This window comes from Myotis nattereri (genome assembly GCF_964212035.1).
Source record: "Myotis nattereri genome assembly, chromosome: 8".
NCBI lineage: Eukaryota > Metazoa > Chordata > Mammalia > Chiroptera > Vespertilionidae > Myotis > Myotis nattereri.
Genome location: NC_138083.1, coordinates 45,817,473 through 45,834,263, shown reverse-complemented (window position 1 = coordinate 45,834,263; position 16,791 = coordinate 45,817,473). Strand labels below are relative to the sequence as shown.

Here is a 16,791-nt window from a genome sequence, read left to right as displayed (position 1 = left end):
CCAGAGGCAGGGATCTCAAGCAAATCTCAGAAGGAACCAGATGTGACTTGGCTCCCTGCTCAGCTCCTGCAGGCCCAGACTGACCCTTGGTCTCCACGATAATGTCCTGTGGCTCGGCCTCCGAGCAGGAGCCCAGGCTGAGGTGGCTTCTGCTAGTAGATATCGTTTACTTATCTCTGTATTCCACCGGCTGGTATTCAATCCCAACAGGGCAGTCACAGCTCTGATATTGCTCCAAGGGAAGTCATTCTTTAAACCTATTTGTTAGATTTATTGTTATTCTTTTTAGCAACTTAAGAGATTAAGAACCTGAGATGTGATTTATGTATTCTTTAATGTATGTAGTCTTTTTAATAACAACTTGAGGTAGAATTTATGTGCAATAAACCACACCCTTTTAAAGGTGTGCACACCTGTGAAACCACCACCGAGATGCAGAGACAGAACATTTCCAGCACCCCCCAGAGTTGGCCCTCGCCCCTGCCTCCCCTCCTGACTGCAGGTGGTCAGTGACCTGTTTCTGTTGTTGTAGATGAGTAGTGGCATGTCAAGAGGAGCATTTTTTTTTCTATTTCCAGCCACATTGAGGTATAATTGACAAATAAAAATTGTATGTATTTAAAGTGTACAACATGATGATTTAACATACGTTTACATTGTGAAATGATTACCACGATCAATTAACACATCCAGATTTCACATAGTTATTTTGTGTGTGTGGTGAGAACATTTAAGATCTATTTTTTTAGCAAATGTCAAGTATACAGTAGGTCAGTATTAATGACAGCCTTTACGTTCTACGTTAGATCCACAGAACTTACTCATTTTATAGCTGAAAGTTTGTACCCTTTGACCAACATTTGCATTTGTTTAAAACAGTTGTCTACAAAAACTGCTAAGAAAATTAGACTCTGCTGATTGCATTGTCAACAGATTTTGGGTTTGCTCGAAACAATTTTCTATAAAAACTGCCAAGAAAATTAGACTCTGCTAATTGCATTGCCAACAGATTTCAAACAGTGCAATTGGTACATCCAAAATTGGACTCCTTATCTTGTGGAAAGAATTGCCTTTAATTAAAAAAAAAACAAAAAACTAAAAAACCGCCTCCAAAACTTTTAAAAATAGTTTCAGATACCTGCATAGCTTTAGTCATTACTTTCTCTTTCTGACAGGTGGTGCTTTGTATATCAGTTGACGTGTCCCAAGACTATAGCCAAGTGGAGAATGTCATAAAACAAGTAAGGGGCTGAGCTAATTGGAATTAATTCATATGCCTTTTGTTTGGTTCTTACCATTTTGCTGGGTGGTTTGGAATTGGTAAACCTTCCTAAGAGGTCTAATAGTTTTATAGATTTTACTTATTGGCATTGAGTGACTCTTCTTTTGTCTTCCTTAATGTCTCCTCTGATGCATTTTTCCAGGCACAGGAGAAACTGGGCCCAGTGGACATGCTTGTAAACTGTGCAGGAATGTCAATTTCAGGAAAATTTGAAGACCTTGAAGTTAGTACTTTCGAAGTAAGTAAAAATTTGTTTTTTGATCATGGAGATAGGCCATACACTAAAAGCAGAGCAAGTCTGCCCTGGCTGGTTTGGCTCACTGGATAGAGCGTCGGCCTGGGGACCGAAGGGTCCTAGGTTCAATTCCAGTCAAGGGCATGTACCTTGGTTGCAGGCACATCCCCAGTGGAGGGTGTGCAGGAGGCAGTTGATCGATGCTTCTCTCTCATCGATGTTTCTAGCTCTCTATCCCTCTCCCTTCCTCGCTGTGAAAAATCAATAAAATATATATATTTAAAGCAGAGCAAGGCTTTACAAATGAAATAGATGAAGTGTGTTCAGATTTCCTGGAAGCCTTGGGAGACTAGAGGGAGGCAGCACAAGCTTTTGGTCCCAGTGCCACGACTGTCTAGCCTTAAGGATTCAGTCAAGTCTCTCAACCTTGGTTTCCTTAGTTACAAAACAGGAATGGACCCTCCATTCCAACACATCACTGTGATGTGTCCCTGAGGTGATAGAGAACCCCTTATAAACCGGGAGATTCTGGATTTTCATGTCAAGTGTTTGTATTTTTAACATAGAAAAAACAAAGAGTTGAGGAGCAAACTCTTTAAAAGAGTTTTCAAATCAGAATAAAGAGATAATGTGTCATATTTATGATTGCATTTTTAAAACGGGTTTGACATGCAGCCTCTCCTTGTCATTTATTTCAGCCCTAAAGAAATGGACATCAGATCTGAAATCTTTAAGTGGGAAACAGTTTTTTAGTTGACATTGCATCTGCCATCTTTTCTTAATATTCTATCTAACTTCGTCAAAGTCATGGGTTTTGAATGCCTTTGTCTGTGAAGTGAAATCGCATCTGCTGTAGGAAAGGAGACTGTTGGAGCAGCAGTTTAGATATCTTGCTCCCAGGGGACTGTGGGAAAGCACCATGCACTCTGATTTAAAGTCAAGTTGGGAGAGTCCAGATGTAATATTTGCAGACTGGTGCCTTACCTGGGCCTGGACAGTCTTAAGGCTCTTTTATCAACTAGGTAATGATAGTTGACCAGTATACCTTTATCTGTGGGTAATCAAAGGGGGGTTTTAAAGATTATTTCAATAGCAGTGTGAAGAATCAATTGGGGGAAATAGTTGTAATAGTGATCTTGGCTTGAAATGATGAGGGAGTTGAGAGGTGGCCAGCACAAGAGGAATAGGGTGTGTGTGTGTGTGTGTGTAAGATGAGATGGAGGGACAGTTAGTGGACTCCCCTTGACAGTGTAGAGCAGGGGTGGGCAAACTTTTTGACTCGAGGGCCACAAAGGGTTCTTAAACTGGACCGGAGGGCCGGAACAAAAGCATGGATGGAGTGTTTGTGTGAACTAATACATGTTAACACTGCTGCTGGTGAAGGAGTGGAGGGGAGAGCAAGAGAACCCTCCGCTCTTTCGGCTCCGCGGGCCGGATAGAACAGCCGAACGGGCCAAATCCGGCCCGCGGGCCGTAGTTTGCCCACGGCTGGTGTAGAGGGTACAGAGGACTGAGGTAGAATAGGTTGCAGGGTTATAATAAATGAAGGCACTGTTGTAAAGCTGGGACCTCAGGAAGCGGGTGTGCCTGCTTGGGGACAGGGGGAGTCAGGATGGTTTACGCTTGTGTGTCTGAGGGAAGAAGGAAGATAACTGAGTGAATGTATTGTGGGGTATGTAACTGAGCAAGAGGAAAAGAAACTATGTGCACTACCAGGGGAAGGCCTGTACTGGGTATCCATAGTAAGCAGACAATGAAGCAGGTGAGATGAAGAGAGAAGGAAAATAACAATTCCGTAATATGAAGCTTGTGAAACATAAAAAAATGTACAATTCTAATCTTTTTAAAAAATTCACTTTGCTCTCAACCTTCAGTCTCCCATTCATACTGTTTTCCCTCCCTTCCTTCCCCCCTCCCTCCTTCCCTCCCTTCCTTCCTTCCTTCCTTCCTTCCTTCCTTCCTTCCTTCCTTCTTCCTCTCACCCCTCTCTCTTTTTTATTTTATTTTTTTTATTTTTTATTTTTTTAAAAAATATATTTTATTGATTTTTTTTACAGAGAGAAAGGGAGAGGGATAGAGAGTCAGAAACATCAATGAGAGAAACATCAATCAGCTGCCTCCTGCACACTCCCTACTGGGGATGTGCCCACAACCAAGGTACATGCCCTTGACTGGAATCGAACCCAGGACCCTTCAGTCCGCAGGCCGACGCTCTATCCACTGAGCCAAACCAGTTAGGGCTCACCCCTCTCTCTTGTTTAAAAAACAACCCAATCACAGTTTGTTGCTTTGCCACACCTGCAGCATCTTTCCACGCTGGCGGCCACCGCATGACTTTGTTGCTCTTTGTTCCGCAGCAGGCATAGCAGAGAGAAAGGTGGACTTTGGCATCAGGCTGAACCAGTCTGAGGTATTGGGTCTGATGGTTTCTAGCCTGACCATTTGCCAGCTGTGTGATCTCAGGCAGATCAGTCTTTCTCTTCCAGTCACAGCTCCCATCTCCATGACGTGGGTGGACCGCTCCCAGAGCTGTGAGGGCTGAGTAACCTAATCTGTGCGTGGCGCTTAGCCCATGGTGGCTGCTTACACATACTAATGTCCTTTCCCAGGTATTCATTCATTCAACCCACAAATACTCGAGAGAAAGCCTCTCGTGCACCCAGCATTGTTCTGGGTCCTGGGGATGCGTGCTGAGCAAGAAGATAAAGTCTGGGTGAGGTAGCAAGACCCCACAGGAGCAAGCAGATAGCAGTGTGTTTTCAGACTGGGGTATGTGCAGTGGGGAAAGGAACGGGCTGAGGGGCTCTGTGAGGTGGTGTGGATGGAGACCCAGCCTGGGGGCTGGGGTCGGAGACCTAGGGAACGGGGACAGAGGGACCAGGAAAGAGCCAGTAGCTGCCAGGGCCCCAGGTGGGAGGAGCTTGGCAAACCCAAGGATGGACTGGCAGGCCTGTGTGGCTGGAGCATCCCCAGAGATGGGCAGAGTGGGGCATGGGCCAGGTCTGCTGGGGCCTTGAGGGTTTTAGTCTCAGATGTCTCAAGAGTTTTAAGTTAGGCTAAGCAGTGGTGGGATCTGCATTTTTAAAGGATCCCCCGTTGTACAGGGCAACTGTTAGGAGCTTTTGGGGTCACTAAGTGAAGAAATAGTGATGTTGGGAAGTGGATGGAGGTAGAGTACTGGGCAACCACGGAGTGTGGGCTAGCAGGAGGCGGCAACAATTCAGCACAAAGATTCAAGCGGCTGTTAGGGGATGTTGGATGTGAGAACTGGCCTTCTAAAAAGGAAGGACTGTCAACCCACAACTGGGGCCTGTATTCCAGTGATTGGGCCTCACACCAGGAGGCCCTCTCTGTCCTTAGTCTCCCTACAAAAAGTCCCTTCCTCCCCTGCCTGCCCTGAATGGAGGCAGCAGGGGACTGTCACCTTCCAAGGCTACTCTGCCCCTCCCATCGGGGGCTCAGTGACTTGCCTTGTTCTGATCAAAGTAGGGGCTTACCATCAATGAGCCTGGTGAGAACACACACCACCACTTTTGATGCATTTTCTGAAGCTAAGAGTTCATTTTTATTCAAAATAAATTCTATCTCAGTTACTTCTTTTGTTTGGCTTCTTGTTAGTTTAATTTTACTGATATTCACACACACATACGATGCCTGTGCACACTACTGCATGTGCCGTCACAGCTCATTGCCAGGGAGAGTGCGCACACCCTTTATGATTGCAGGCAGCAGCCGCCTGAAGACCTGCCCCTGGTGTCCTCTGAACTCTGCCCCGGGTGCCTTTTGCCCTTGCTGATTTTGCTTTGTGCCTGTCACTGTAATAAATCTTAGTTACGAGCACAACTCTGTGCAGAGTCACGCAAGGTCTGGTGATTCATAAAACTGAAGGTGGACCTGGGGACCTCCAGCTTCTCTTCATTTTACCTTTTAATGCCTCTCTTTGTGGTTTTTGGAGCTCTGTCTTGTTTTCTCTACCTGTGGGTATTAATGAGAGTTATTTCACAGTTCTGATTAGGATTACATTGACCCTATAGGTCCACTTGGGGAGAATTGACATCTTAATAATATTGTCTTTAACCCATGGACATGGTCTATAGGTTTTCTTTAATTTCTTTCAGCAAGGTTTTGTAGTTTTCAGTGTTTGGGTCTCACACATCACTTTTCAGTATTTCATATTTTTTGATGTAGTATAAATACTATTTTTTAAAATTTCAGTTTCTGAGTGTTCATTGCTAATGTAGAAAAAGACAGTTGATTTTTTTGGATATTGATCTTACAATCTTGCTGAACTCAGTTAGGACTTCTAGTACTCATTGGGTTTTCTACATCAAAGATCATATCATCTGCAACAGTTTTACTTCTAACATTGCCTTCTGGACACCCTTATTGCACTGGTTGGAACTTGTAGCACAGTGGTGAGAGCAGACATTCTTGTCTTGTCCTCAGTCTTAGGAGAAGACATTCAGTCTTGACCATTTAAGTATGATGTTAGCTGTAGTTTTGTTTTTGTGTTTTTGGTAGATGCCCTTTACCAAGTTGAGGACATTTTCTTCTATTCCTAGTTTGTCAAGAGTGTTTTTTGCTTGTTTGTTTGTTTTAATTCTTTATTAGTTAAGGTATTACAAATGTGTCCTTATCCCCCCAATTAACCCCCATCTCCCCCCACCCCCCCATAGTTTTTATAAGGACTGGATGTCGAATGCTTTTTCTGGATCTATTGGGATGATCATAGAGTTCTTCTTTTTCATTTTGTTAATATGGTGAATTACATTGATTAATTTTCACATGTTAAACCAACCTGGCATTCCTGGGATAAATCCCTCTTGGTTATGATGTCTTATCATTTCTAAGTTCTTGAATATTTTTCTTTTCTTGTAATGTTATTTTCTAGTTTTGGAATAAGGGTAATGTTGGCCTTTGAGTAGGGAGTGTTTTCTTCAGTTTTCTGGAAGAATTTGTATAAAGTTGATATCATTCTTCCTTAAGTGTTTGTGAACCAGTGAAGCCTGAGGTTTTCTTTGTGGGAAGGTTTATTACTTTAATATATATATATGGATATATATGTATATTCTTTTTGAATGGCTTTGTCCCTTTCATCTGTGTTGTTGAATTTATTGACAGTTATTCATCATATTCCATTATTATCTTTTTAATATCCATAGAGTTTATAGTAAGTTACCTCTCTCATTCTTGATAGTAATCATTTGTGTCCTCTCTCTTTCCTGACCAGGATGACTAGAAATTTATCCATTTTATTGATTTTTCTTAATAACCAGCTTTTGGTTTTATTGATTTTTTTTAAAAAATTGTTTTTCTGTTTTCTATTTCACTTACCTCCTCCATTATTTTTATTATTTTCTTTTGTTTTAATTTGCTCTTCTTTTTATAGTTTCCTTAGGTAGAAGCTGAGGTCTAACCAAGGAGCAAAGAAACTAAAATGCAGAATTGTACCACAGAACCCCCAAAAGATTCAAGGCTCAAGGTGTATTTGAGGCCTTTTTCCTTTTCTGATACAGATTTTAAGTACTGTGCATTTCCACCCAGGTCCTGCTTAGCAGCATCACACCAATGTGTTTTTTTTTATTATTCTCTGTTAATCCTCACCCGAGGATTTTTTTTCCATTGATTATCAGACAAAGTGGAAGAGAGGGGAAGGGAGAGAGAGAAACATTGATGTGAGAGAGACATATCAATTGGTTGCCTCCCACACGCACCCGACTGGGCCGGGGATCAAGCCTGCAACTGAGGTACTTGCCCTTGATCGGAATTGAACCTGGGACCCTTCAGTCCATGGGTTGATGCTCTATCCATTGAGCCAAATTGGTGAGGGCTGCATCCCACCAATTTTGATTGTGTGTGTTTTCACTTTCATTCAGTTTAAAATATTTTATACTTTCCCTTTTCATTTCTGCCTTGCCCCTTGGGTTATTTAGAAGTGCGCTATTTAGTTTCCAAACATTTGAGTGTTTTTCAGAAATCTGTCTCTTCTTGATTTCCTATTTAATTCCATTGTGGTCAGCAAACACACTTTGTATGACTTGACTCTTTTCACATTTATTGAGACTTGTCTCATGCCCAGAATATAGTCTATCCTATAGCCATTCTGTGTGCACTTGAAAAGAATGTGTTTTCTGCTGTTTTGGGTGGAATGTTTTACTAATGTCGATTAGGTCCAGTTGGCTGATAACATTGTTCAAATCTGTATCCTTACTGATTTTTGTGTTTACTTGTTCTATTGAAAAAGGGGTGTTGAAATCTCTGATTATAATTGTGAATATGCCTATCTGACTGTTTCTTTTTAAGCAGACTCTTAGTTGATACTCCTGTTTTTCAGTCCCATGCCCGCCCTTCCTGCTCCCAGAGATACTTGAGCCTTTGGGGGTTCTGTGTTACAATTCCTCTTTTTAGTTTCTTTGCTTTCTGCTCAGCTAGTTATCACTTGTCATTCTGTTCTTTAACTTCCAAACTATTATTTTTATTATTTTCTTTGCTCTTGTGGGTTCTTGCCTTTAAAAAAAATATTTTTTTTTACTGAAATTTTAGTGGGGTCTTCGAAGGAAGCTGAAGTTAACACCTGGATTCTGGATTCAGTGTGCCATCTATTTTCAAATACTGTTTCATAGAATATTTATTATTAAAACAATATAATGATATAAAAAGGCATTTGGGGGAAATGGAAATCTGAGCATCCTAACACAATCACATATAATTTTCTGTATTTCCTTCTTTGTTTGCTTTTAATTTATCTTTATTGTTGAAAGTATTATAGATGTCCCTTTTCCCCCCAAAGACTCCCCTCCCCCTCATTGCTGCCCGCTCTCCCCCCAGCCTTCGCCACACTATTGCCTGTGGGTTAGACATATATGCATATAAGTTCTTTGGTGTATTTCCTTGGTTTTATATCTGTGCACATGTGCTTGCATTTACTGTTTGAGATAGTTATAGTCAGTGTAAATGCAGTCTGCCCTTGGCTTTTTCTAAACTTACAGAATAAATATTCTCCCTCCTGGTGTTTCTGGTCATTATTTCTAAAAGTTATCTAACATTCTATTGAGTTTTTTCATGATTGACTCAAAGTTCCCCCAGTGAAGTGTTTGGTTTCATATGGCGATAGATCTAATATTTGTACAAGACTTTTTACATAAAAACATTTTAATGTAAGTAGTCTTAGATTTTCAAGTTAAATGTAAGGTTTTTTAGAGTACACAGAATGAGAGGAAATATACTGTTGATACTTATGTAAGATCTTACCCATCACAAATAAGAGCCAACATTTACCGAGTAGTTATTGTGCTAGCACAATAAAAGCAATCATTTTCATCAATAGCTCTTTAAGAAATTAAAATATAAGTACTAGGAGAGTCAAGTGATTCTTCTAGTAGGGGCTGTGCTAGCACCCAAGTTACGTTTCCTCTTGTAATCCTTGCAAGCGCTATGAGATAATACTGTTTTTAACCCAGCTTTCAGCTGCAGAAATAAGTATAGTGTTTGACTTTTTACTTATCATCAAGTAGGTAGTAAATGGTAAAGCCCAGTCTTCAAACCATAATCCATGCTGTTAACCACTGTCCTAGGCTCTTTGTGATCTTTCTTTAGCTTGGAACTAATGGGCTCGACATATTTGGAAGCTTACTCCTAAAACTGTTTTTCAAAAAATATTACCTGCAAGGAGAAAACTAGTTTTAACCCATTTTCAGCAAAGTTGTAACTGTGGTCGTGGTGAGAATGCAAGACCAGGTTGAAACAAACTTCAAATAGTAGATCCTGAGCATCATGGTTCATCGACAGGGTCATTTAATCATTCGTTCATTCATCAAATCCACTGAGTTCCCAGTCAGTTGGGCTCCATTGAAGAACTGCAGTGTGGGGGGCAGATTGAATTCCCAGGGGAGCAGTCTTGTGTCTTTGACCGTTCTCATTCCTCATGGCCTCTTTGCTCCCTGTAGAAACTGATGAGCATTAACTACCTGGGCAGCGTGTACCCCAGCCGAGCTGTGATCACCACCATGAAGGAGCGCCGGGTGGGCAGGATCGTCTTTCTGGCGTCCCAGGCGGGACAGGTGGGACTCTTCGGTTTCACCGCCTACTCTTCGTCCAAGTTCGCCATCAAGGGTTTGGCCGAAGCTCTGCAGATGGAGGTAAATGCTGTATTCGGTTTTGTATTTATTTCTTGCAGCTCAGCAAATGCTCTCCTTGTTTGTAGCTTCTTTACACATGTTGTTATATGGAATTACAATTTGTAGATTTGACATTAGTGAAAGAGAATTGTCTCAATGCCTGAATTTTACTGTTAAATAGTTAACATTTTCATTGCATAAAATGATTGTAGTTGTGGTGAGAAAAATGGTCATGAGGTATTTGCTTGCTTAATTTAATACACAAAATACTCCTAATGTCTTCATTGTATTATTGGTCTAATACTGTATGAGTATGTGTAACAGGGTTAACCAAATATTTTAGTCTCTAGAGATGTTTCTGTGACAAAAAGATCTGTTCTTTGTAACTGGATAATAAAATCAGCATGTGTTTGAGGGGAGAGCCAAGCTGGCCAGCTCTCAGCTTTTAGATAAATCATTTAGCATGCTCTCAGTTTACTTATCTACAAAATGAGAAGGTTGGACTGAAAAAAAAAATCACTTGACTCTCCTAGTACTTATATTTTAATTTCTTAAAGAGCTATTGATGAAAATGATTGCTTTTCATTTTCACAGTTAATGGCACATTTTGTGTAATGAGGTGAGTTTAGGGTTAGTATCAGAGTATGTGCTTGTCATGAGTGACAGACTCACACCTTAGCCATGTGAAGTAGACTTCTGCATTCCTGTCACCTGGGAATGCTTAGAAACCCGCACACATGTCTATCTAAGTCACACACTGAAAAAGGCAAGGTAAAATTTCACTATTGCCATATATGCAGAAATATAACACATCATAATGTTAAAACCCAGAAGAGAATTCATTGTGGCCAACCCGCTCCTAGTAACATTGTGATTTGAGAATCCCATTTAATGACTTAGATCAAGGGAAGGAAAGTTTGTTTTTTTTTTTGTAATGGGCCAGACAGTAATATTCTAGCTTTCGAGAATTAGGCAGTATCTGTCATAACTACTCAAGTCTCCTTTGATAGCAGGAAAGCAGCCATATGCAATGCGTAAATGAATGGGTGTGGCTGTGTTTCAATAAAACTTTATTTATAAAACTAGGTGAAGGGCCAGATTTGATCATCAGACCAAGCTTGCTGATCCCCGATTAGAAAATTCCTACAAGAGCCCTTGATGGCATGTGACAGAGAGCCACACTGCCTAGATATTGGATGAGCATTATGGTAGATGAGTTGTCCTGTCAGTGACAATCCTGAGGTGCCACTTAGGGACCCATGGACTGTGCTGTTCTCCTCTCAAAGGAACCAGCCCCAAATTTCACTTTCATCAACTTGCTTAATACTCTTAATAGGGCCATACTGACCTATTTCTGATTAAGAGTATTAAGCAAGTTGCCCTAACTGGTTTGGCTCAATGAATAGAGCATCAGCCTACGGACTGAATGGTCTGGGTTCAATTCCAGTCAAGGGCACATGCTCGGGTTGTGGGCTCAGTCCTTAGCAGGGGGCGTGCAGGAGGCAGCTGATCAATGATTTTCTCTCATCACTGATGTTTCTCTCTCTCTCCCCCTCTCCCTTCTTCTCTGAAATCAATAAAAATATCTTTAAAGAAAAGAAAAGAATAGGTCATTATGCCCTGGCTGGTTTGGCTCAATGGACAGAGTGCTGGCCCATGGACTGAAGGGTCAAAGGTTCAATTCTAGTCAAGGGTATATACCTCCATTGCAGGCCTGGTCCCCAGTCAGTTGGGGCACATGCTGGAGGCAGCCAATCAATGTGTCTCTCTCACATTGATGTTTCTCTCTCTCTCCCTCCCTTTCATTCTCTCTGAAAAATCAATGGAAAAAATATCCTTGGGTGAGGATTAATAATAACAAAAAAAGAATAAGTCATTATAATATGATTAGCCAAGAGGACATATACGACTGTGAAATTTCAAACAAGAATACTGGCATTCCTTTTGCAATTTTTACTTTGAAAAGTCCCTTTGTGAATCACTATTTTACTCTTATGACAGTTTTGTGAAATATGTGAGGCAGATGATGTTACCTTATAGATCAGAAATCTGAGTTTCAAGAAGTTCATGGAGTTGCTCAAAGCCACATGTGACTTTGTCCTGAAATAGTAACAAAGACCATGCTTTGGGGCCCGTGTTTGCCTCTGTCCTGCAGCGGAAGATGCGTCTATAATTCAGGTCAGAAGTGGCCTGATTCATCTGGCTGGTGGCCTCAGTCCTGGACAGGGATATTTTGGAAATAACAGATATGCTCATTAGGGCTTTTCATCCCTACATGGTGTCTTGTGGAGCCACCTCAGATTTCACTAATTTAGGACAAAGTGTATAATGTGGGCGGCCTGGTTTCACTTCCAGCAGAACGGAGATGTTCATGAAGAAAAGGGACAACATCAGTAGCAGGTGCAGAGTCCCTGCTGCAGCCTTTTTGTGACAAGAGGGATTCACACGCTGCAAGTAGCTGGCCTCCACCTGCCAGTCGGCTTGACTTCTGTCCTTATTTGGACTCCATTAAAAATGTCCTCATGTAAACAGAATCTAAAATGAAGTAAACCTGTACTATGAAGAATAGGTTTTGGGGAAAATAAGTTCAATAATCCACATGTAGAAGTTTATTCATAGTAGAATATGCCTCAAAACAAATATTTCCCTGCAAACTTCCGGTGTTGTGTTTTTGAAACCTGGATAATTGAATCTGTGTGGTCAAGGTGGTGGTGTTTTCTGTGAATGAAACAAACCTTATAGAATTGCTCAAATGCTACACTATGTACTTTGGATAATCCTTTTTAGTTTAATTCTTAAGTCTTCCTTTCCACTCCACCAAAACTAAAGTCAGGCCTTAGAAATGTTTTATGTACAATGAGTAATTTTTGAAAGATTGCTTTGTGCATTTGTTTATCTTTTTAAAAAATCAGTCTCAGGTACAAATACATCATTTAAAATTTTTTAAAGTTAATTTTTTGGGAAAGCAGAGACCAAATAAAAGAAAACTAGGGATTCTCCTTTCCATCTCTTGTTCTGACCCTACTCAGTCCCTCTGACTCCACTCTTCCCACATTTTGAAACACTGTTTTGAAACACTGTTTTAATTATTTGGGAGCATAGCCATGACCTTGAGTGTGAGAAACACTGCTTTGAAATGCTCTTACATTGGCTTATATGCCACCATTCTTATTGTTGGGGAGACAGTCAGCACAGAAGTGACCACATTTGAATCATAAGCATCAGCCTTTATAGGGGCTAATGACCATATATTGGCTTTTAAAAATTTTTCTTTTTTTATTGAATTTATTGGGGTGACATTGGTTAATAAAATTATATAGGTTTCAAGTGTACAGTTTTATGATACATCATCTATATCGTTGTGTGCTCACCACCCAAAGTCAACTCTTCTTCCATCACCATATATTTGACCCCTTTTTCCCTTTGCTACTCTCCCCCCCCACCCCCCTTCTCTCTGGTAACCACCATCCTGTTGTCTGTGTCTATGCATTTTTGTTTGCTTGTTTGTTTGTCTTGCTTGTTGCTTTCAGTTTTATATCCCACATATGTGTTCTCTGGTCTGTGCACAACAGAGGGTAAGGCCATGGGAGACAGTTTTTCAAGTCACTCTCTTAAAAACAAGTGGAAGAGAACTTGCTTGCTCATCAACCTCATCACCTGGCCCAATCCAGAGCTCCTTATGAGGTAGCTTGGCCTTGAAGCTACATGCCCTGCCTGCGCGGAGTGAAGGAGCTCTCAGGCCTTAGGTGCACTGGAGCCCAAACAACAGAGATGTCACCTCTGTGGTTGCACTTTCCAGGGTGGCTGGCCAGGACCCTCTGTCTGCAGGTTTCTCTGGGCCCTTATAGCTCCTCCCACAGACTTCAGAACTGTGCTCCCAACGGGATCTGGGGAGAAAAGGGCTCTATGAAAAGAAGGACCCTGGGGTGCTCTCGGAGGTTGTTGCATGAGGCAGCCCTGTTGTGTTTATTCAGCATCCTTAAGACACACAGTGGCTGACCTTACTACCAGCTGCCTGCCCACTTCCAACTCATGGGGACCAAACACTGAGCCAGTAGCAAACAAGTCATGGCAGAGATTTTGATGGTGTGAACCATCACCCTTAGAGTCATTAAGAATTAGGTGGAGCAGGGCTTTGGGAAGGGTGTATCCCACCTGACCAGCAGGAGAACTTTCTGGAATTCTTGGGGGGATGTTAATGAGTGGGGAAGTTTAAGTGTGGAGGTATGTTGGTGAGATCAACAGCCTAAGAGTGTGTTCATCTACACCAGTGGTTCTCAACCATCCTAATGCTGCCACCCTTTAATACAGTTCCTCATGTTGTAGTGACCCCCAATTTCATTGTTACAAATTGAACATAATTAAAGCATAGTGATTAATCACAAAACAATATGTAATTATATATGTGTTTTCCGATGATCTTAGGCGATCCCTGTGAAAGGGTCGCGACCCACAGGTTGAGAACCGCTGATCTACACCATCCAGGAGCAGGTGGAATTCCAGGTTGGGGAGGGAGCTCTGAAGAGAAGCTGGAAGGGTTTCTATGTGTAAATGAGGGATGAGGCTTTCTGAAGGGGAGGTGCTTGGCTGGGCTGACGGGGATGAAGGGGGGTGCATGTAGTTCTAGACCTGCATCTGGGTATTGCTAGAGAAGGGATCTGAGTGACCTCAATATATTTGGTTGATGAAATCAGCAAGAGTTTCAGAAGCAGCATGAAGGAAAACAGATTTGCAGTCTGATGGCGGAGGAGCAGACCGAGGCATGTGGAGGGCAGGACAACCAAGGGGGTCTCCTTTTAGCTTTGTCTGTTTGTCACTGACAGCAGTGGGAGGGAAGAGAGGAAGAAGGAGGTGAATGGCCATACCTTGGGACCAGCTGTGTTCTGGAGTGGATGTTAGGACGAGCTTTTTGTCTTTATTTCTAAACATTTCCCGACTCAGTGGGTAGTGCTCCTGCTCTTGCAGAACCACCTGTTGGTCTTGGCCGCCTTTGAGAAACTCAGGGCAGTATTTATTTTGTATGCATGCCTAGCACCCAGTGCAGGCTGGCGAGGTGGGCGTGAAATTGCATCTTGTTTATTGAAGAAACAATGGTTGTTTTTGAAATGCAGGTGAAGCCATATAATGTCTATGTAACCGTCGCCTACCCGCCTGACACAGACACACCTGGGTTTGCAGAAGAAAACAAAACAAAGGTAAGTATGCTAGTCTTTAACGCTGGAAAACCCTCTTCTGATTTGTTCTTTTCACATTTTAGCCCACATTTTTATCGGTCAGAAAATTGAGTTCCTTTCAATTTATGTGCTAGCTAGAGAGGCCTCTGAATTTTCTGGAACTTCCATTCCAAACCTTGGATAATGCAGCCATATTTTCAAAAGCCATGAGTTTTGCTAATAATCTTTGAAGCCTTATTGAATTAATAAGGTATTTTCTGTATGAAGGAAAGGACAGCCTGTATTTTTAACTAATGAGATGATATCCTTTAAAAACCATATTCTCTCCGTTGAACTTAAAGACCTGGTTGCTGATCCATTGTGTCCCTGTGGAGTTCTAAAGGGCATCTCAGATGTAACATTTCCAAAACGGATCTTTTGATTCCCCCTCATTCCCCCTCATTATTTTCATTTCATTACCAGGTGCCCACTGCTCACCCGGCTGCTCAGGTGGAGATGAGATGCCAGCTTGATTCTCCCTCTTGGTTCCACGGTCAGAACATATCCAGAATCTGACCTGATTTTTTTTCTTTTAACTGCACATGTCATTACCATTCTAGCAGTGGCAGCCACTGATATTTTTGCCTGAACTACTTTACTAGCCATCAAACTGGTCTGCCTGCTTATGTTCATCTCCCTTGGGATCTGTTCTTCATGAAGTCGCTAGTGACCTTCTTAAAACTTAAGTTGTGTCTTGTCACTCTCCTGCTTAAAGTTTCCTTGTGAAAAAAAAAAAACAAAAAACACCACACAAAAAACAAAAGACCAAACACCTCTTGGGTAACACAGCCCGATAGAATGCTCTAGAATGATGGAAATGTTGTATGTTTCACTCTCTAATATGGTAGTCACGTTATGGCTCTTGAGCATCCAAAATGTAGCAAGTGGGATTGAGAAATTGATTTTTAATTTTATTTAATTTTAGCTAATTCAAAGTTAACGTTAAACATTGCATGTTGGCAGTAGCTGTGTTCTGGAGAGCACGGCTCCGGTGGCTCCCACCATGCCTGGAACAGACTCCGAAGGCCTTGATGCTAATATAGGCCCGCAGTGTCTGGACCCGGCCACCTGGCTGCCACAGCATTTTCTCCTCCTCTTACGTTCAGTTCCGTGAGCTTGCCTGGCCTGCCATCACCTGCTGGCTTCGCTCTTGCTGTCCCTCTGCATGTTTGAATGGCCGACTCCCTTATTCCTTCCCTTCCCTGTACAGAGGTCACTTCCCTGCCCTCTGCGTCTCTGCCAGCATCCTCTGGCTTTGTTATTCCTTCGTGGTGCTTGTCACCACTGGGCCTTGGCAGTGTATATAGGACTCTCGGTTTATATAGGATCGTATCCTGAGCTGAATACGATCTTCGCATTTTGTTCAAAGGGCTTCCTCTGTGCCTTGACACCTAGTAGTCACTGAGCAAATGAACAAAGTGGAGAAGAAAGGAATCAATTAGAACTTATCGCTTTGAACTGGCCTGGCTTGTTTTTCTTCCCTTTTCTATTAATGCTTACTGTGAATCTGCACGGCATAAAAATGGGCACTTATGCTCCATAGACCGTACATTTGCTAAAAGGTGTTTATGATTAGAAGCTTTTTTCATTTCTCTACGGCTCTGTCTCTTTTAAAGAATTTATTTCAAAGAAGTAAATGTAAGCCAAATGTCTGTTTTAGAATAAGCAGGGAGTCTGCTAAGCAGATTTGCAGCATTTGCTAAGCAGTCTCTTAGTGTGAAGCCAACGCTGACAGGTGATTTCCCTGTTTCCCTGTGAAGACTTTATTTTGATGTTAAGTTGGTGTGTTTTTTCCCTCCTCTAAAATGTTGGGCCAACTTCTTGTGGAAAATCAAATCCTGGGATGGTCTGTGAGCCCTTTAGGGGGCGCCATAGTGCTTCCAAATCTAATGTGTATCCAGCCACATGTGGTTTTACCAGCCTGATGGTCTGGAAGAATGAATG

At 41.9% G+C, this 16,791-nt stretch overlaps 1 protein-coding gene across 1 annotated transcript in view; it reads left to right on the top strand.

The window, feature by feature from the left end:
• Nucleotides 1-16,791, top strand: part of KDSR (3-ketodihydrosphingosine reductase) — a 32,696-nt gene that overhangs the window by 7,790 nt on the left and 8,115 nt on the right. Inside the window, exons 4-7 of the mRNA XM_081097120.1 lie at nucleotides 1,176-1,241; nucleotides 1,425-1,520; nucleotides 9,464-9,655; nucleotides 14,746-14,829. Coding sequence (XP_080953246.1) covers nucleotides 1,176-1,241; nucleotides 1,425-1,520; nucleotides 9,464-9,655; nucleotides 14,746-14,829 — 438 coding nt within the window. The remainder of the gene's footprint in view (nucleotides 1-1,175; nucleotides 1,242-1,424; nucleotides 1,521-9,463; nucleotides 9,656-14,745; nucleotides 14,830-16,791) is intronic.